Raw genomic sequence first — 20,833 nt, forward strand, 5'->3', positions numbered from 1 at the left:
TTCCAGATAAAATTATTTATTTACAAAAATATGTAGGTAGGTATATTAGATTATGTTTGTATTAATAATATTCGCGATATGGTGTAGATATGGATTATTCGATAAGTAGGTACCTACTTTTGCTGTATTTATTTTATCAATTTTTAGGTAGGTACCTTTAGCTCACAGGTAATAAATATACTTACAGGTATTAAAAGCACTAAGGGGATAAAATAGGGGTTTGACATTTGTGTAGTCAACGCGGACGAAGTCGCGGGGATAAGCTAGTGTACCTATAAGTAGTTCGAGGTTAAATAGATTTGTATACGAAATATCTAGATAGATATCAGATAGATAGGTAGCTATAAATCTAAAAATGAATGCTAAGCCTATCCGTACTAATTTTAATTGTTCCAACAAAGAAGAAGAAAGTTCCAAATATACATATAGAATAATTTATTAAATACGGTAGGCATGCATATATTTGTGGAAAATAGGAATTTATTTTATAAAATAATATGAAGTATCTCCTACCGCATAGCATATAATAACAACATTTAATAACTTAGTCTTAATTTTAATACATATGCACACATTGCACAAAAATATACCTAGTACTTATTTAGAAAGAAAAAAAAATATGAAAATAGTTTGTTTAGTTACCAATATTATATTATGTAGACCAGGGTAATTTGTAGATCGAATAAAAAAGTCTCCTTTAAATCATCGCAAGTATACTCCACGGACCACGATACTTAATTAAGCAGATATATAGTCTCAGAATACCTATATTATAATAAATACTTAGTGTAAGTAATAACTGTATAACAAATTATAATGTAACTTTGTCATAGCCTATAGGTATGTATCGCAGAATACTCGCTTGCCAAATATCTTCCCGAGCCTGCCAAATTGCCTGCGGCCCTAATACACACGTACAACACTTAAATTTTCCATCTTGATGCGTCTTGTTCTTTTATATTTAATGTAACTCCCAAATACCAACATACCATGCATTTTTAGTATAAGTAGGCACTGTCAGTACTTTAGTCCTTCCATTTACTAGGAATATACGATAAAACATAAATAGGTGCTTGTATCTACAATTTTTTACGATTAACAGTGAATCATCATCATCTACCTCTATTGACAGATTCAGTAGATAAAACTAGGGTTATAATATTACATAACAAAAACATAATTAAGTAGATGTTGAAAAATACCTAATGTTCTTTTTGAGCCATCAGTGAATAACTGGCTCATATCAACATGAAATTATTATCTCGGAATACGACCAACGAACGACGCGGATAGATGCAATCGATGTTCTCGATTGCATCTAAAGAAGCACCGGCTCGTGTCAACCACACGTCTGCCAAACGAGCCGACTCGATTATCGAGACAACGCTGTGGTTTGGGTTCTTGATGTCCGCTAACAAACAAAAGGATACTTCAGTAAAAAGCACTAAGGTACCAATTTACCTGCACATGGCCAAGCATGCGAGTATTTTTCTAACTCAAAACCTTTTCCAACCGTTTTCAAATTTATGTATAGGTATAGTCAAAAAGTTAGTAGGTATTTAAGTTTTCTTAATTCCTAATATAGATCTTTCTTCGAAAGACAGTAACGTAATACATAGTTACTTCAGTCGTAGGTACGTATCTATTTGAAATAGTCACCAAATAGAACAATTTCATTGAGGCCGCCGTATTTTATCGTCGCCGTGTGTCGTCGTTATCGAGTAGGTAGCTACCTAGTGCGATAAATCAAAAGTTCTATTTTTAGTTTCTACAGCTCATGTTCAAAGTTACTAAATTCTAACATGACTTTTTAATTTATTTAATTGTATTGAATAAGTTTTACTTTTTAACTGCACGTTATGGTGGTAACAGCACAGGCCACACTGGTACCGTAGACTGAGTAAAAAACCTAGACAAAGGAACGTTTGCTTTCTCATTCACACTAAAAAGAGAGCACAGATAAAGGTACTAATGTGATAAACAGAGACATAGCTAACCTATTTTTTGTCCTTTATCGTGTAACCCATTTTTTAAGGAGTACAACTTTATTTGCAAAACAAACTTTGATAATTCGTGGCGTCATTGTATTTCTCATTAGTTATTTACTTGTTTTCACATAAAAAACGTTTAATAGGTACAAATATTGTTGATCGGTTAATACAAATATTGACTACTAAACAATGGTAATTGTCGTGTTATTCATCGTTACGTCGTGCTATCGCTATCTCAGACGCGGTTACACAGTACTTTAGTCTAGCTTTTTTACTCAGTCTACGACTGGTACTAATATTTTTTTAATAAGTATTTCATACTGTATAGGTTATAAGTAGTGGGCTAGTAGAAGGTTATATAGGTACCTAAAATAATAATATTTATTTTTATCACCTAAAATATTTTTAATAAGGTACAAAAGAACTACTTAAAAATATATTTACATTGTGGCTAATTCCGTTGTACACAATCTCTAAACTAAAATAAAATGGCAAGTCCAAACCTATTGCTATCCCTTTCATAATGTTACTTGCGGAAAAGGATAGCACTAGATTAAGACCTTTTAATTTAGTTTAGTTTAGAGATTGTGTACAAGAGAATCGGCCCCATTAGTTACATTATTACTTATTTACATATTGTGTAAAAAAAGAACAATACCTACTATGTAATCTATGATGACTATGTATGTATCAATATGTTAGTACCTACATCTATTTTAAAATTCATTTAACAATAATAGGTATCTAATAGTTCACAAGAACAAAGGTTATCTTTTGCGATAGCTCCTGTGCTGTACCTAATAATAAAATTATAGTAAAGCACAAGGGCTATCGTTGCATTTAAAATAGAGTAAAAAGGGGGGTACACAAAAACTAAATTTAGAAGTTTAAATAGAGGTTTTAAAAACAATTAGCTACCCATTCGCTACGTAATCAGTGCATGTGATATCCAGTTAAGTATATTTAGTATTTACAAGTTGTTTTCAGGCTCGTGGAGTAATTCTTAGTTGGAAAGATCAGTCAATATCCAAGCTCTTAAAACTACTTGTAAAGCTTGCGAACATGCCCTTGCTTGGCTTTTTGATCCGTTTCTTTTCATCGACTTTGAATATCTCTGACTCTATTAGCCAATCTCTGTAGACTGTCTCCATAACTTTCCTTTGTTCTTCGTGGAGCTGTTTAACTGGTGCTTCAGGGCCGCCGTAGTCTTCGGGCAAGAATTCCACATCAACTACGGAGGCAGGCCCCTCTGAAGAGAAGTTGAGTAGGTTGAGGAGGTTGGAGTTTATCAAGGGCTTAACGAGACACATCACTTGGTTGATGAACGATACCGTGTGAACTACATGAATCTTCTTCAAGCGACACGGATGCGCGTTCTGAAAGAATTAAAACAAAAAAGTTAGCCGGAACTAGCCGAGGGTTCAAGCTATCAACTTGATTCTATATCTTCTTGGATTCTAGTAGAACAACTATGTTGACAATATTTAGACGATATCTCAATCGGTCGTGTTGTTTGCGTCATGCGTAGTATACTGAAAAATAAACGCACATATTTTCTCTTTTCTCGGTTCTTTGAAAATATCTAGCTCCTCCTCATAACTAGCTGAATGAATAGTTTTAGTTAGTTTTTATTCCAATTTGGTAAAAGCCTACAGATAATACAGACTAACAAAATAACAGGCATTTTCTTACGTAAAGGAAGAGTTCTAAAAAACGTTTGATACTTAATCGATAAATAATGACGCATCGTTAAATCCTAAAGATAGCTATCTATCTCTTGATTTGAAAGACGGTCTGGACTATGAAAGTTGCCAATCATTTCAGGCTTTCACTAGAAATGTAGAGGGCTCATCGTATTCTTATGTAAAAAAAATGCAAAGCTTTTTTTTTTTTAAAAAAAAAGAATATTAGCCATATTAAATGACTAATATTCCCCTTTCCTCTCCAATTAAGCGTCAGCGTCAGCTTCTCGCTGAAATGAGTAGATATTGGTAGTAGTATAAAAACAACTCTAAATAATTACGTACTTACCTACTATCTAATCAGTAAATCGATTCTGAAAAATCTGCATCAACCATTGTTACAATCGCAACTGTTGTGATTGGCTGAATTTATGCTATTCTTGTTGCAACAATGCATTGTAGCCAATAGTGAGCGAGCGTCAACCAATCAGAGGTGATTGCGATCGTGACATTGTAGCTGTCATTCTATCGCAATCGAAGGGTTGGTTCCAGTGGATTATAACTATCGTGTGTGATTTACGTCTGCAGAGTAACGCCTGCTTTGCACAAGCATTTTGCGATACAAAATAAGCTCAAAATAATGTAGAAACAAACCTGAATATAGGCCATAAAAGCTCGCAACGCGGGTAGAGTGACCCTCGTGAGATGGCCAAGGCTGCATCCCTTCATATCAAAGATGACGATGTATCCCTCAGAGAGTCTGTCCTCTGAGAGTTTGATGTCATTGAACATGCAGAACACTCGCACGGCGTCTGCGAAGTTCAGCTTGCTATAATCGGTGTCTGCGAACCGATAGAGCAGGACGTGGTAGCCTTCGGGCGATAGCTTCGGTAGAGCTATCATTTGGCTGGAAAAGAAAAAAGTTCATTGTACAAATTAATTTAAATCACTAAATACCTAGTAAGTATACCTACATAACCAGATACAACCCACTGGTAGACCGACGGACGGACGGACGGACGGACGGACGGATGGACACCGGAGTCTTAGCAAAAGCACAGAATAATATAATATTACTAACGTAGTAATAGGTTCCGTTTGCACCCTTCGGGTACGGGACCCTAAAAATAAACAATTTGAACAAATCGCAATTTAATAACAAGTATAGGATACTTGTAAAAAACCTACAACCTGCAATGTCCTTTATAGGAACTGACCGGCACTAATATTATATTAATTGTTACTTAAGTACAAGAAAAGAATGACGTCAATAATAATATTAATAAAATGAAGAGCCAGTGCGTGCTAAACCTTCGTTATTTTATAAAAGCTGAAAGTTTCTCTGCCTATTGTCTCCAACACAGGGAGGAACGATCAGCGCCTATGAAGTTTGGATCATGGTGGCTTTGGGTGATAACAGGTAATAAAGGTGTAAAATCTGACGTTAAAGTATAAGCCAAATTTTTTATATTTTGTTTGGAATACCTAGTATTATAGAAATCACGTCATGCATTGCCAGATAGTGTCATGGCAAACCCCCTGCCAGACGCCCTTAAAGTTTAACTGTTTATCTTCAGCTTTTATAAAATAACGAAGGTGTGGCACGCGCTGGCTCTCACTCTAAAGTACCTAGGTAGATTAGATATTTCTACAAAAAAAAGCACAAAAAACAGTCAAGTGCGAGTCGGACTCGCACACGAAAGGTTCCGTACCATCGTACAAGGTATACCACTATGTGCTTTTTATTTATTTTTTGTTTGCATGGCAGCCATTTACAAATCTATATATATATATAAAAGGAAAACTGACTGACTGACTGATCTATCAACACACGGCTTAAACTACTCGACAGATCAAGCTGAAATTTGGCATGCAGATAGCTTTTATGACGTAGACATCCGCTAAGAAAGGATTTTTGTCCTTTCTTAGCAATTCAACTCCTAAGGAGGTAAAATAGGGGTTTGAAGTTTGTGTAGTCCACGCAGACGAAGTCGCGCAAATAAGTGTTTATTATTTTTGTTATAGCGGCAATACACACTGAAAATTTATTATTCAACAAAGTTCATGAGATGCAGCCCGCTGACAGACAGAAAAATGGCCGAACAGAATGAACGAACAGACCGACCAACGGACAGACGGAAGGCCAGCGGAGACTAATAGGGCCCCGTTAGCACTCTTTGGATATAGAACCCTCAAAAAAGGCATTTAGGCACTTAATGACTAATGTTATAGCATGATTTCAAGTTGAAGATGCAGTTCCATATATTTCATCTCAGTCTGTAGTGTAGGTACCTACAAATATCAGTCAACTAGCCTCTGCTTGATTGAGTAATAAAGATCCATTCCATACAAGTATCGCACTTATTTAGTCCACTGACCTCTATATTGCTCTCTAATCTAGAGTCTAGACTGGACCTTGTCTGACTCTGAACAATTTACAATAGTCCTCTTTGATTATAATATTTATCGTCTTTTTGGCGCGGTCGACGGAACCAAGAGGTACCTACTGGAGTTTGATAGTCGAAAAGCCCTAATTCATATAAAAAAGGTTTTGGTAGTTCGTAAAAGAGGAGACACAATAAACTCAAGCTGCTACTGCAGCGTGAACAAAATTGGCCATGACAGGTAGAGCGCTAACTGAATTTTATTCAAAAGTGATCTGTGATATTATAATATTATAGATACAGTAGGTACAGCAAGGCTCTTTTGGCACTTGAATGACATTGACAGACAAATCTCCTCAATTTTAGGGAATATAGTGAAAAAGAAAAAAGTCAATGTTGAATATCGAGTTTTTATCTAATTTTAACTGAATGAGAAATTAGGAAAGCCGTCCCTGTTTCCACAGAAAGAAAGAATAATAAAAACCATTGATAGACCATAAACTTGCAACCTATCATGTTTACCTGCTCAAGTAGGTACTGTAATTAAGTACGTAGTGCTAAATAAAGTTATAAGATGCAGACACATTTATGATGTTTCTATTGACAGTATATCGTGATGTTAATGTATGTATATGGAATAGCTCTAATGTTTAAAAATAAACAGTGAATTTCAGTTTTTGTACTTAGCAACAACAATATATTTATGTAGCTCGGTATAATTTTTGCCATTGTACAACAATTTTAACCGCAGTTAGGTCACTCTGGCTCTCATACTCGTAGCTTCAAAAACAAAGATTTCAGCAAGAATTCTTGGGAATTATAAATAGGAATTACTTCCACATTTATCATCGTCAATTAGGAGTTTTGCGATTCCATCGATGCTCCATCGCGTTTTAAGGAGTTCAAGCGTTTCAACTTGCTTTTTAGCTAGACTTTTTACTTTTTTAGGTTTTCGTATCATACCCGAAGGGTGCCAACGGAAGCCTATTGCTAAACCTCCACTGTCCATCCGTCTGCCTATCAGCGGGTTGTATCTCGTAAACCGTAATAGGTAGAGTTGAAATTTTCACAGAATGTGTATTTGCTGCTATAACAACAACAAAAAAAAGTTCAAAATGGCTGCCATGAAAATTTAAGAAAATTAAAAAGTATTAGGTAGGTATTACTTATACTTACGATGGTACAAAACCGTTCGTATGCAAGTCCGACTCGCACTTGACCGATTTTTATTTGAATAGGTACTTACGTGATATCCAATATGGTTTTATTCTTTGGTAACAGTGGATCGCGATTGGTGAAAATGTCAGGGGAGTTGTTCCTCAGTGTGAAGTAGCACTCGATTGTGTCCTTCGTCTCCTTGATCTTGCAGTAGTTGGAGTGCAGGAAGAGGATCACGTACTCGTCCGATATGTACGGCAGGTGAGGCTGACTTTTCATCCTGAAAAAATAGTTTGAAATTAAGCATTAATTTTGTTTAAATTAGCCGCATCGCGCGCGTTGACCTAATAAAACGCGATTACGCGATCACAGGTGCATTTTTTCGGCGATATTGGCATTTGCATTTTGCAAGAGTAGTTTCGCGTAAGATAACTATTAGGTATAGGACGCACAGGTCGAGATGGCAATCGGGGTATGAGGTAGAGGGGGACCCCGCACACCCGCACATCACCCATGCTATCCCGCACCGGGTTAGCGCGGGGGCCGTGCCGGTGTGCGGGGCGTTCCATACCCCGATCTCGACCTGTCGTGCACTGATAGGTAGGTAGGTATTATATGAGATAGCCAATGGAATTAAATTCACGCAAAAAATTCTTGATGATTGCTCAATCACGTTAAAGCGTATTATTATTTTTGAATCCAGAATACTTAAGTACCTACCTAATAGGATTTTTATTATTTATTTATTCACAGAATATTAGGCAGGCGTCAATTTTGTGTAAGCGATACTTAGTAGATAGATCTAGCGATGTAGAAACCAGTGGTCTCTATTTTAAAACAACAATACCCACTAGTCATCCAAAAAATTAAAACATACGGCGAAAAACTGACATCTATGATGGCATAACATTGTCGTAGCAAAACAGAAAAAGCTTACTATCATTTATGCTATCATTGTATACCTACGGTATACTTGACCTACTTGACATGAAAGATACAAAATTCAAATGACGATTGTATATAAAAATCGTGGACTCAACAAATAGAACTGGCAACTCATATTCCGCTATTAAGTATACCAAGTTCACAAGACTTGAGGCTTCATGAAAAGTGCATAATATCATTCGTTTGAAAAGTTACACAAAATTATGCCCCGATTCATCTTTTTGATCTAAATATTGAAAAGAACTACTTTAGCTTACCATTATCTACAAGCAATTTGACACAGAATTTCTAAGTTTAAAAATAAGAATCTGAAAACTGTATTTCATAGTGTAATAATTAAATAATTACCTATCTATTAATTACTTACATATTTTGATTTCTCAGGTAGGTATATATACCTACTTACTTACCTTCATACTTAAAACTGAATTTAAAATATTCAAGGGAATAAAAATTAAATCATCAAGATTATTTTTACGGTCATCCGAGAAACCTATTGATTTCGAGTTCTATCCCTCTTCTGGCCTAGGTCTTACTTTAGTAGCCTATCATCACCTGAGCCAACGCGTCTTTTCAGCGTCAGCAGAGGTAGGTCGCGGCGACATGTCGCGTCGCCTGCTGCTGCTGCCTGCAGTCGGGTACGGACTTATACCTTTAGGCATCAAGACTACATCAAGACAATTGAGGGCTCGAACGTCCTGACAGAAGTATTTGGGAATTTCTTATCCGCCGTAGAAAAGCTTCAGGGTCTTTTCAGAAACTATGCTAAGCCAGTTAAAGAGGCTTCATGCTCTGTCGATAGTGGACAATCTGAGCTCAGAATTGGAATCTAAAAGCCGTAACAATAAGTACCGTTATCATTACATTTATTAAACCTACTGTTTCGTAACACATTCACAGAAGTTTTATTTCTAATTTTCTAATTATTATAATCTAAGGACGTCAGCAGGTTTTGTACAATCATCAAATTATTGTGTAATTTTGCTTTCTACGTCCATTTCGCGGGAGAAAGTGACCATAGTATGCCATTCACGCGACTTATTTGCACGCGTTTTTTACTTAAATTTCTCTCTCCGCGTCTGAGGGTCGTCACATACTAATCATAATATTATATAATAATGACATTACCATGTGTTCAATTCAACATGAGTTGAAAATCATGCTTTTTGGAGATAAAGCGTCTCTAGATTCCTTATATTAAGTACCTACAAGTAGGAATGTAGGTAGTAGGTAGAAAACAGGGCAAATCAGTGTCATTCATAATAATATATCAGTATCCATTAAATGCGAAAGTGTGATTGTTTGTTGGTTTGTCCTTCGATCACGTCACAACAGATCGACGTGGTTTTTGCATGGGTATAGTTAAAGACCTGGAGAGTAACAAAGGCTCCTTTTTATCCCGGGAAATCAAAGAGTTTCCATGGGATTTTTAAAAACCTAAATCCACGCGTACGGAGTCGCGGGCATCAGCTAGTATCTAATAACTTAAACTTTAAAGTAATTTAGAATTTAAAAATGTAAGTACGCAATGCTAAATAGAAGAATATATATGTAAAACATCCACCCACCACTCCCGTATCTGCTGTATTTCATCCTCGAAGCCTTCGGGCATCGGCTTTAAGCCGTTCAAGAACGGGTGGGAATATTTCGTCGCCGACATCGCTTCCAGCGCCGACTGGCCGCCTGAAAACAATAAAAATCATTTTTATTTAAGTATTTTACTTTTTACTAGCAACTAGACCAAAAAATTCAACCCCGTCAGGGGTTGAATTTTCAAAAATCCTTTCTTAGCGGATCCCTGCGTCATAATAGATATCTGCATGCCAAACAGCCCGATCCGTCCAGTAGTTTGTATATTGATAGATAAGTCAATCAGTTAGGTAGTCACCTTTTCCTTTTATAATATTGGCGTGTTTCCTGCCACGTCTTTAATTTTAAATATAATATATAATATAATCTATAATTTTCAAGTCAAGAGTAATATAGACAAGCACGCTTCAACTAGGACCTCATCATTGCTCTGATGCCTCGTGGCCGCGACTTTGTCTGTTGCTTTAGATTTTTGGGATAAAAAGAACATTAAATTTTCGTTTTACACGAATAAACTTTATTTATTCATACTACACAACGGTAAAAATGGCTCGTTTCGGATCCACTCTTAAAAATATTTTGTAAGAATAAATGGTTAAGGTTACCTACTTCTTACAACCGACTTCCGTAAAAAAGATCGTGCTTAAATTGTAATTATTTGCCTCAAGTACGGACATAATTTTATCGAATTATCCAAATTAACCATAGGTCTTAAGTTAAGTAGGTATCTGTCAAGGTTAGGCATCTCAATTACCTTTATTAAAAACAGTAGTTTTTAACCCGAATAAAGATCGAACAAGTACCTATATATGGGTATCACCTGCGACATGAGAAAGAAAAGTTCAGAGTCAATAAATTATAACTTAATATTCTGTGTACCTATGTATATTAGTTAGTTATATGGGTCAGGGCCTTATTTTTACTACTAAGTGTTCAGAGCTTCACTTGTTCTGGAAAGTTTTGATATGTAATAATATTGCACGCCATACTTATTAATACACTGCTCCCAAAAAATATTGTAACACCATGTAACACCACTTCACGTGTATTTTCTGCAATAAAGAATTATGAATTATAAATTATTATGAAAGTTAGTTTATTGTAAACTAGCTTCTGCCCGCGTCTTCGCCCGCGTGGCTTACAGGAAACAAATGGCATTTTTTTTCAGAAACAAACATTATAACATCAGGACGCGCACTCTGAACAGCACCGAATAACACATATATAACCTTCCAACCCCCATTTCACCCCTTTTGGGGATTTTCTCATAGTCGTTTCTTAGCTGACACCTCACCTCAAGAAAAAATCTACTTTCTAAATTTCAAGTTTATTATAATATCAAAAATTAAAACTTTCCCATACAAACTTTCATCCCTTATTTTACCACCCTTATGGGCGAATTTTCCAAAAATCCTGAAACACGTATTTTTTCATTTGTGACCGAAAACCAAAATACCAATTTTCATGCAAATAACTTGAAAGATCACCGACTTTCATACAAACTTCCATCCCCCATTTAACCCACTTAGGGGTGGAATTTCGAAAAATCCTTTCTTAGTGGATACCTACTCTTTACAAAAAATAGAACCTCCAAATTTCATGTCTTTAGGACCAGCGGTTTAGGCTGTGAACATATTATGTCAGTCAGTCAGTTAGTCAGGACTTTGAATTTTATATATATATTGTAGATACTAAGTAGGTAGGTATGTCTAATAAGTAATAAATACATAGGTACTTATGAAGATTTACAACTTACTAACTGTCTATCAATAAGCTATCAATAATCCTATTTTGAGTTTCTACCTAATAACAATAAAAATAAACCGGCCAAGTGCGAGCCAGGCTCGCGCAACGAGGGTTCCGTACACAGTCATATTTTTTCGACATTTTGCACGATAATTCAAAAACTATGATACATAAAAATACTTAAATAAAAATCTTATGCATAAAAATAAATAAAAATCTTTCTTAGAATTGATGATACCCCACTTAGTCCTTACATTGAATTTTGAAAGTACTAATTATGTGTTCATGAACACATTTATTTTGTGATGTACGTAACCACAAATTTAGTTTTAGATTTTTTCCCTTACGTGTGCTAGAAGACCTACCTACCTGCCAAATTTTGACAGCCAAGCAGACAGATAAAGAAGTGATCCTATAAGGATTCTCTTTTCCTTTCGAGGTACGGAACCCTTAAAAATAGAATAGGTAGATACCTACTTTATGTCTTATATATTATATAAACTATCAAGCCCGCGAATTCATCATTGGACATTGGTTGATGACGATGTTACCTATTTAGTAACTTAACCGCTTACATCTAAGTACAACTGATCATAAACGAAATAAAACCACCTAAAACCGACGAATTGCATCTGTGGATTGCATAATAAAAATTGTTCTATCATGAAACACGCAATTTACGCGCAACGGCAAAAACAAGTTGTTGCACGGTAAACGAATCAATTTCGGTCATACGTTAGATGAGCAGTGATGCGAATATCCATTGGGTCATAACGCACGGAACACTTTCGGTAGGTAACTAATCGCTTGTTAATTACATGAAATTGGGGTGTGTGGTTTGAAAAAATTGCACGAATTGTGCGTGTTTAAACCGCTTTTTTGTTTGCCAAACTTTAGGAACATCGCCCACAGAGACTTTTTGCAGCGATACACAAACGATACAGCCGCAAATAGGTAGGTCGCGATTTTCTCCTCCCTGGTCGCGATACAGCAGCAATGCGTTGCTGACCTGTGTAAGGTGGTACCTTTGCGCACGACTCTGTACTGCTTTTAAATTGCGTTCAAATCTACCGCACCACTCTACCGCTACAAAAGTCGATGTCCCTTGCATGTTTGCCAAGGGGCAACTCGGCTATTCGGACGAGTTTCTTTCGGTCTTGATGCCTCCAAGTATTCTAGGTAGGTATTTATCTATAGGTACCTATTGAAATAAAAGGCAAAAGTTAGAGGTGCGTGCCTGAGATCAAACCACCGAATAGAAGGTGGTAACTAATAGGCTAGGGTCCCAAGATGTTAAAAAGGCGACCTCACACGGAAAGCGCAGCATTGGAAGACCGCTCACTAGGTGGACAGACCACATCAAACGAGTCCAGGGAGCCGCTGGAATCCGCCGGCGCAAGGCTGTGGCGTATGGAAGTCCCTTCAAGGTGACCAATGTCCAGCAGTGGACGTCTATCGGTTGATAATGATGATGATGAGATAGGTAGGTAGGTCAGAGGTCTGTATATTTTTGGATTTTACAGCAGGAGGTTTCTAATGCAGTTTCAATAAGCCAATATTACTTTTCTTAGATTGAGTAAGTAGGTAAAAGAGGACAAATTAACTTATGTATATACGAATTTAATAAAGACAGTAAGGGCTTTTATTACTATCGAAAAAAGTGCAGTACGTAAATAATATCCCACAACATAAACTGGTACCTACCTAAGGCACGATGAAAAGTTCTTTTATAAGTATTATGTAGGTAGGTATACTTAACTCATAATTGTTTTTTAATAGCAACAGTTTAGTAAAATAAATAAGAAAAACGACAGAAAACCTCAATTAAAAAATTATGATCCAATTCCCGATGCTATAAAATAATAATGATGCCCACTGCTTCCAATGGTAGATCATTAAAGAGGGGTTTATAATTTATATGTAGTACCTACTTACGCTCTCAACGGACGTATAGTACGCGACAGCCCCCGCGCTAACCCGGTGCGGGCGAGCGCGGGTGATGTGCGGGTGTGCGGGGCGTCATCCCATCTCATACCCCGATTGCCATGTCAACCTGTCGCGGACTATAGTTTGGCTCTAATTTGAATACTATCCAATCAATGAATGAAATCTTGTAGACAGGTTTTAGGGACGAATCAGTATCTGTCTGCGGTTATTTCCGTTCAGAGTTACACAGCCTCATGAATATACATAAAAATCGTGTACATCATCAAATCTTTGAACTCGTGTTATTTTAAAACCAGAACGAAACGGAAAACCGGCAAAGCACTGACATAGATAGGTATTAGTTTCTAGAACGTGTCTACAAAATCACATCGAGTTTGATTGATTAATATTCAAAGGAGGAACAAAATACGTTTGTATGAACTATGAAGCGAGTGACGGAGGGTCTCCTATTAAAATACGATGAAAAATAGCTTAGTTAGTTTTTGTGCCACCTGTGCACGTGCACCTAGCACGTGTTATCTCTTATCAATATTTTGTCCTCAAATCCCAGTTTTATTATTACCCTACCTTACTCCAAAATGCAAATGTGTTTGATTGTTGGTTTGTCCTTCAATCACGGAGACGAATTGGCGGATATACGAAAACAAAAAAAACTATATTATGCCCGCGACTTCGTTCGCGTGGACTACAAATTTTTCGTGAAAAATTTCAAACCCATATTTTATCCCATTAGGGTTCAATTTTCAAAAATCCTTATCATAACTGCATGCCAAATTTCAGACAGATTCGTCTAGTAGTTTGAGCTGTGAGTTGATAGATCAGTCAGTCAGTCACCTTTTCCTTTTATTATTTAGATAAATGATTAGGTAATTATTTAAGTAAAACATTTTTTAAGAAGGACAAGGTTATCCAACAAGACTACTACAAAAGTACGACTGGAAGAGTAAACAGACTGACAAGAAAGCGAGTTAATAAAATAATAATGACATTATCATAAAACTTATCTTACTTAGTAATTTTTTATATAAACCACAATCACTCAGGAAGGGCATTGTAACAATAACGCTTATCAACGAAGGAATAAAATATACGCATAAAAATAAAAATGCATTCAAAAGATTTGCAGTTATGCTACTTTTTGTGAAATGCAAATGAGTACTAGGTGCATCATACTTAATTTATTTTGTATCGATTTTTTAATATTACTTACCTATTTTAGTTTTGACTAGGTATATTATGTTAAATAATAGGTAGGTACAATGATTTACTGTTATCCAAATATTATGGTCCATCAAAGCCGAAATGTTGACATATCGCGATTGGCCTAAGCATTCCCCAGGTATTCTTGGGGAATAAGCGCCCTGGGAATACCCAGGGCGCCCATACAACAGTATTCCCTCCACTACCCGAGCTATCTGTCTCAGTGAAATACTTAGTAGAAGTACATAAAATCAATCAAAAATATTGACAAAACAGTTACAAGGGAAGCAGAACAGCCTTCATGGCCGTTACCTTGCAAGCATTGCATAATATCGTGGAATTCGATTTTTCACATCGATACAAAACGCCGCGCCGTGGTGAATGGCATTGCGGTCGCGCAGGTTGGTTTTCTTGTCTTAATTATTTTAGTTGTACTAGCTGATGCCACGGTGTTCCACGCATCGCCTGGTGGCTGTGGACTACTGGCCCAAACCCGTTCGCGCAGCCCAGCCAGCGGCGTCTGCTGAGGATCCTCCTCCGCGACCAATAGAGTCCCTACACACCGTCTGAAGCGCACCAGGAACACAAAGGTGGCGCTCCCGACTCGAGCACTGTTTTCCTATCAGACTCCCCGTGTCTATCGCCCGGAAACCCTTCTCAAGGGGGTAGGCGGCGATCATGGACAACCTGCGACAGATGCCTTCGCCCACCCCTCCTGCGACAGATGGCGTGAGAGCTCACATTATCATCTCCCATGCACTCCGCAGACTCCGTTTTCTAAGACCTTCCCGGAGGAGGATCCTCAGCATGCGCTGCTGGCTGATAAAAAAATAGTGGTGTAACTAAATATTATGTAGGCACAATGCGTGTAATATATGTTATGTAATATGGTAATTTAGAAGTTCAGTGAAATTTTTGTACAGAAATCACTTGTTTAGATAAAATGGACTAAGAGCCAGCGCGTGCCAGACTTTCATTATTTTATAAAAGCTAAAAGTTTCTCTGCGTATTGTCCCCAACACAGGGAGGAGCGATCAGCGACTATGAAGTTTGGATCACGTTGGTTTTGGGAGATAGGTAAGAAAGGTGTAAAAGATCTTACGTCAAAGTATGAAGACTAATTTTTCTTTGGAGTAGTATTAAAAATCACGTCATGCATTGGCAGACACTGAGAGGCATCATGCATTAAGAGATTTAATGAACATTAGTTAAATACAGATTAGAGCTAATTTAATGAACGTCTCTGAGTGCGGCTGTAAGAATGTTTGACAGGGGGTCCGGTTGTCACGATAATGTACGATGGCGTAAGTTTTTTACACCTTTGTTACCTATTATCTCCCAAAGCCACCATGATTCAAACTTCATAGTCGCTGATCGTTCCTTCCTGTGTCGGGGGCAATACGCAGAGAAACTTTCAGCTTTTATAAAATAACGAAGGTCTGGCACGCGCCGGCTCTCTAAAAGTGACGATCGAGAAAACCTGTTTGGTTCGAGTTCAAGTTCCGTTCTGCAAAACGGTAGGTACCTACTCACATGCAGTATTTATCTCGTAGGATCGAGACACATATTATGTACGACATTACTATGTATATCTAGGTACATTTACTATTGATACTTAACTTATCCACTTACAACCATAATAATGTAAGTGTCAATTCATTCAGAACTTCTTGTGACTATAAGCTGTTATAAGTCAGAACTTCTTGTAACTTGTAAGACTAAGTTATTTTACAAAACAATAAAATCATTTTTTGTTTATGGTGCTTAAAAGTTAAAACTACTTTCCTGTGATTTTTTGTAGATGCAAACGATATAAATCAATTTAATGAAGAAAGCTCACTCAGCGGGCGATGCAGATGGAGAGAGCTATAAGGTACTTGGAGTTTCTCTACGTGATCAAATCAGAAATGAGAAGATTCGCCAGAGCGCCAGATAACCAACATAGCTCAACAGGTTGCGAAGCTGAAATTGCTATGGGCAGGGCACATAATTCGAAAAACCGATAGACTAAAATTTACTTTTCCGTAGTATAAGGTACCTAACAAAATAAGATCCTAGGTACTACAAATATCAGTTAATAGGCATCTCCCCAATTTTCTTATTATCTCCTCAGCTATTCGTTTAGCATGGTATGCTATCGTTCACTAGCCTAGTTACGAAGGTGGCGTGACCGCAACCAAACCTGCTGTCATCCGTCACGTAATAGGCACGTAACAGGTACTCAGCCACGCTTCAAGTTTTAAGCCGATTTGCGAATGTGTTTCCGTGTTTATGTTGCGTTTATTAGTTTCAAATTCTTCTCTGATGCAACAAGGCGTTATGAATTTCATTTTCATTAATTAGGAATCAGCATGCGCCATGCGATATGCACCGCCCGCCCTCCCGCTACAAGCAATACGCACCACCGACACTCAAGACCTCACAAATCTTGTAAAGCACACTCTAGGTACGTTTCAGTCACAGGAGCATCTTCAGGAGATCTTGATGCTACAATGTAATGATGTTGACTTTATAATTATTTCGAGTTGAAACTTTCTGAGGATTCCTGCATGTTAAGAAACGAGAGGGCGGACCGTACATATCGCATGCTGTACGTTGTAACTACTACGGTCTACGACATATCTGTTTTAACGGATTAAAGCAAACTAAGCTTGTTGTTTCAATCCAATCCATCAGCCTGTTTGCGTCCACTGCTGGATATAGGAATTTCCAAGAGCACGCCACCAAACACGGTCCTCCTTGTTGTTTATCCTTGATTAATCTTTTCTTAGCGAAGATAGAGGTGATTGAGAAAACCTACATGCAAACATGCAAAATTTTAAGTTTCTAGACCCATAAGTCAGTCAATATTATTTCGTAAACTTACTACCTGTAAACTTAATTGGTTTCTATGCTTAATTGACATTACGTATAAACCAGCACATTGTTATTCTCAGATACGTTTGGGCACACCAGTAATCTGATTAGAAAATATCAACAAAATCCGGATCAACCAGTTATAAGCGCCTACTCTGCTGCAGTCAGTTTTCTTATCCATAAAGTGGAATAATGATTTATGTTAAACGTTTGTGTCCAAATGCTCATTTGAGCCTCAATAGCTCAGCGGTTAAGGAGCGGACTGAATTCCGAAATGTCGGTGGTTCAAACCCCACCCGTTGCACTATTGGTGTACCTACTCCTAGCACAAGCTTTACGCTTAGTAGATCAAAATGGCTAATCCATACTCATATTATAAATGCGAAAATGTGTCTGTCTAACTGTCTGTCTGTCTGTGTGCTAGCTTTTGTTTAACCGATTTTGATGAAATTTGGTACTCAGCTTACGTCCCGTGGAAGGACATAGGTTACTTTTATCCTGAAAAATCAAAGAGTTCCCACGGGATTTTTAAAAACCTAAATCCACGCGATAAGCTGTGATAGCCTAGTGGTTAGGACGTCCGTCTTCTAATCGGAGGTCGGGGGTTCGATCCCGGGCACGTACCTCTAACTTTTCGGAGTTATGTGCGTTTTTAAGTAATTAAAATATCACTTGCTTTAACGGTGAAGGAAAACATCGTGAGGAAACCTGCATGCCTGAGAGTTCTCCATAATGTTCTCAAAGGTGTGTGAAGTCTACCAATCCGCACATGGCCAGCGGAGAAAAGTTAGAGGTGCGTGCCCGGGATCGAACCCCCGACCTCCGATTGGAAGGCGGACGTCCTAACCACTAGGCTACCACAGCTTAGTACTATACCACAGCTTATTATTCTTATCTACTTGACAGAAAATTATAGGTACTTATAGTATGCACTAGACCGTAATATATTATTTTTCATTAAATGGTGTAATGTAATACCTATGCAATTTGAAATAACCTTGGTTCAAGTCAGTGTCAGAAGATATTATATTGGCATATAACTACTATATCGACCCAACACAAAGCAATTAATTAGAATTATGCTCATTAACGCACAAGGAAAAATAACGCATTAGGTACATCGTATTTAAGAATATTATATTATGAGCGGTGATAGCTGCCAATCCGCACTGGGCCAGCGTGGCATACTATGGCTTGAGCCTTTCTCATTCCGAGAGGAGACCCGTTCTCAGTAGTGAGAGATCATGATGATGATGATGATGAAGTATATTAGTTCTATGGATATGCATTATGAACAAGAAGAGTTTTTGAACGAGATTCTTATAAACACAACCTTTTTCAAAAACTAGATTCTATGTTGAATTTCCTATAGGCAGATTTGAGTAAGTATGAAAATTGTAGTCAAAAATTTGTAGATGGGTAAGTGTACCTAACTACATACGTCATGTCATGTCCATGCTTAATTCATAATTTATAGATTTTTTAGAATGCTTATTTGAATTATTAAATTTATTCATATATAAGTAGGTATCTACTTCATTTTAAATATTCTTATTTAACTAAGACGGTTTATTATTATAATTTTTGAGTGAAATGAAAAAAAGAAAGTTCGTACGTAACATACCTAGACATACCTCTATATAGTGTTGATTTTTAACCCAATCAAGAAGTAAATCAATTAAATTAGTAACACAACCTTTGAAGTACTATATTATTTTTATCTCATCCAATAGATAAATTATTCAGAAATAACAGATCCTACATATATGCATACATTATAGGTTTAATGGTCTATACTTTTTGCCCAAATATCAATTCAAAATTGGTAGATTCTTGCTCCTAGTTTAGCTCTACAGTACGCCTGTACAGCATCAGAATTGGGACCCGGAGCTCACATACCTAGAGAATGTTGTATATTTCTTAGAGATGAATTCGTAAGCAAAGTTCCATAAATAATTTCAGCAAGCAGAAGTAGATATAATAATTGAAAATGTCGACACAAGATTTGAAATAAATACATAGGAGTAAGAAAAATATTTGTTTAAAGAGCTAGATATCGAAGTTTATTATTAAATGCTGAAGTATATAGATGCCTATTACTCTACAAATAAGGAACCATATCTACCTAGTCATTATTTGGGATTAGCTGCTGCACCGATAACTGCTAGTCCGAAATTGAAAATACCTTAGAATACGAATCAGCAATGGTACTCGCATGCTATGCTATGATCAGCAAAATACAAAACATGCTTACAATGCTAACAAGCTAACTTTTATATGTATGTCAATAGGTGTCTATCTGTCTACTTGATAACAGAGAAATGAAATGGACCTTATAGAGGAAGAAAATAAAACCACCAAATACTCGTATAAGGTCATCCTTAATCTTGATTATTGAACCCTTTACGAGCCTGCGTATGAGTTAACTAAAAAACTAAATGCAGGTAAATTGATCGAAAACGCAAATCAACGACCATGTAAGTGACAGCTAAAAAATATAAATAGTATAAGTAATAAGTACCTCATATAATTTATAAAATAACATGCTTACTCAAATAAATCCTTTCCAGTGGAACAAACGAGTGCACTAACGGGACGCGAAAATCAGCGTTTCACTTGGATATATTTACAAACGATATACGTGCGCATCCGCCAGCACACTGCACACAACTGTTCCACTACAACCTTGTACAAATTCATGCCGGAATAAAAAGTTACCTTTCTAAGTTTGAATCCGCGAATCGACGCAGGTGTGATCGTGGACGGTGGACTTCTTCGACATACCTACTTCAGTGAACAACAATGGAGGTCACAAGTTCAAAACCTCCGCGCAATCAATTTGCGTAAAATATGCCATTGTCAATTTGTTGACTGTTCGTTGTTTCGAAAAGTATCATTAAGTAACTCATCATCGTCACTAACATAATCAGCTCATTGCTGATTCACAGGTCACCTGTCAGAATGAGAAGGGTATCATTGACTACTTCAAATAAATTAATAATAATAGCAAATTAATAAATGACCACATGAAATTCTTAGGTACCTTCCTTTCGAACTTTATACTTTTGAACCCAAACTCAAAAAAACGCATCTACTTAATTAATAAATTCTTAATGTCATGTTACAGTTTAGGTGTATCTATATCTTCTATCTTATCATCACCACCACGAACTGAGTCACCAGCAACTTCAACTTCGGCAAGTTCTGTACCTCTCTGTACGACATTAAATCTACTACCCACTACTACTAGGTACAATGAAGCTTACTTTACAATAAAGTTTAAAAAGTAAGTAGGTAGGTACACAAAAACGTAATAAACAAAAAAATAGGTGTG

The 20,833-nt window shown here is 36.9% G+C and overlaps 1 protein-coding gene across 2 annotated transcripts; it reads right to left on the reverse strand.

The window, feature by feature from the left end:
* LOC117985052 (retinaldehyde-binding protein 1-like) lies at positions 1–20,410 on the reverse strand. 2 transcript variants are annotated; one of them, XM_069501105.1, is made up of 5 exons: positions 20,218–20,410; positions 9,729–9,843; positions 7,304–7,495; positions 4,328–4,580; positions 1–3,367 (listed from the first exon to the last, which is right to left on the reverse strand). In XM_069501105.1, the coding sequence occupies exons 2-5, from the start codon at positions 9,818–9,820 to the stop codon at positions 3,008–3,010; spliced, it is 897 nt and encodes a 298-aa protein (XP_069357206.1). In that variant the 5' UTR covers positions 9,821–9,843; positions 20,218–20,410; the 3' UTR covers positions 1–3,007. The 2 variants fall into 2 exon arrangements, with proteins under 2 accessions (XP_069357206.1, XP_034827633.1); XM_034971742.2 differs by lacking the exon at positions 20,218–20,410 and adding an exon at positions 20,051–20,194.
* Positions 20,411–20,833: the final 423 nt, after the last annotated feature.

The sequence above is a fragment of the Maniola hyperantus genome, chromosome 9 (genome assembly GCF_902806685.2).
Source record: "Maniola hyperantus chromosome 9, iAphHyp1.2, whole genome shotgun sequence".
In the NCBI taxonomy this organism is placed as follows: Eukaryota; Metazoa; Arthropoda; class Insecta; order Lepidoptera; family Nymphalidae; genus Maniola; species Maniola hyperantus.

Coding starts and splice junctions, on each gene's coding strand:
- LOC117985052 (XM_069501105.1), bottom strand. CDS start 9,820: ATGTCGGCGACGAAATATTCCCACCCGTTCTTGAACGGCTTAAAGCCG. Junction 7,496..9,728: donor ATACAGCAGATACGGGAGTG/GTGGGTGGATGT, acceptor CTATTTTTTCAG/GATGAAAAGTCAGCCTCACC. Junction 4,581..7,303: donor AAAACCATATTGGATATCAC/GTAAGTACCTAT, acceptor TTTCTTTTCCAG/CCAAATGATAGCTCTACCGA.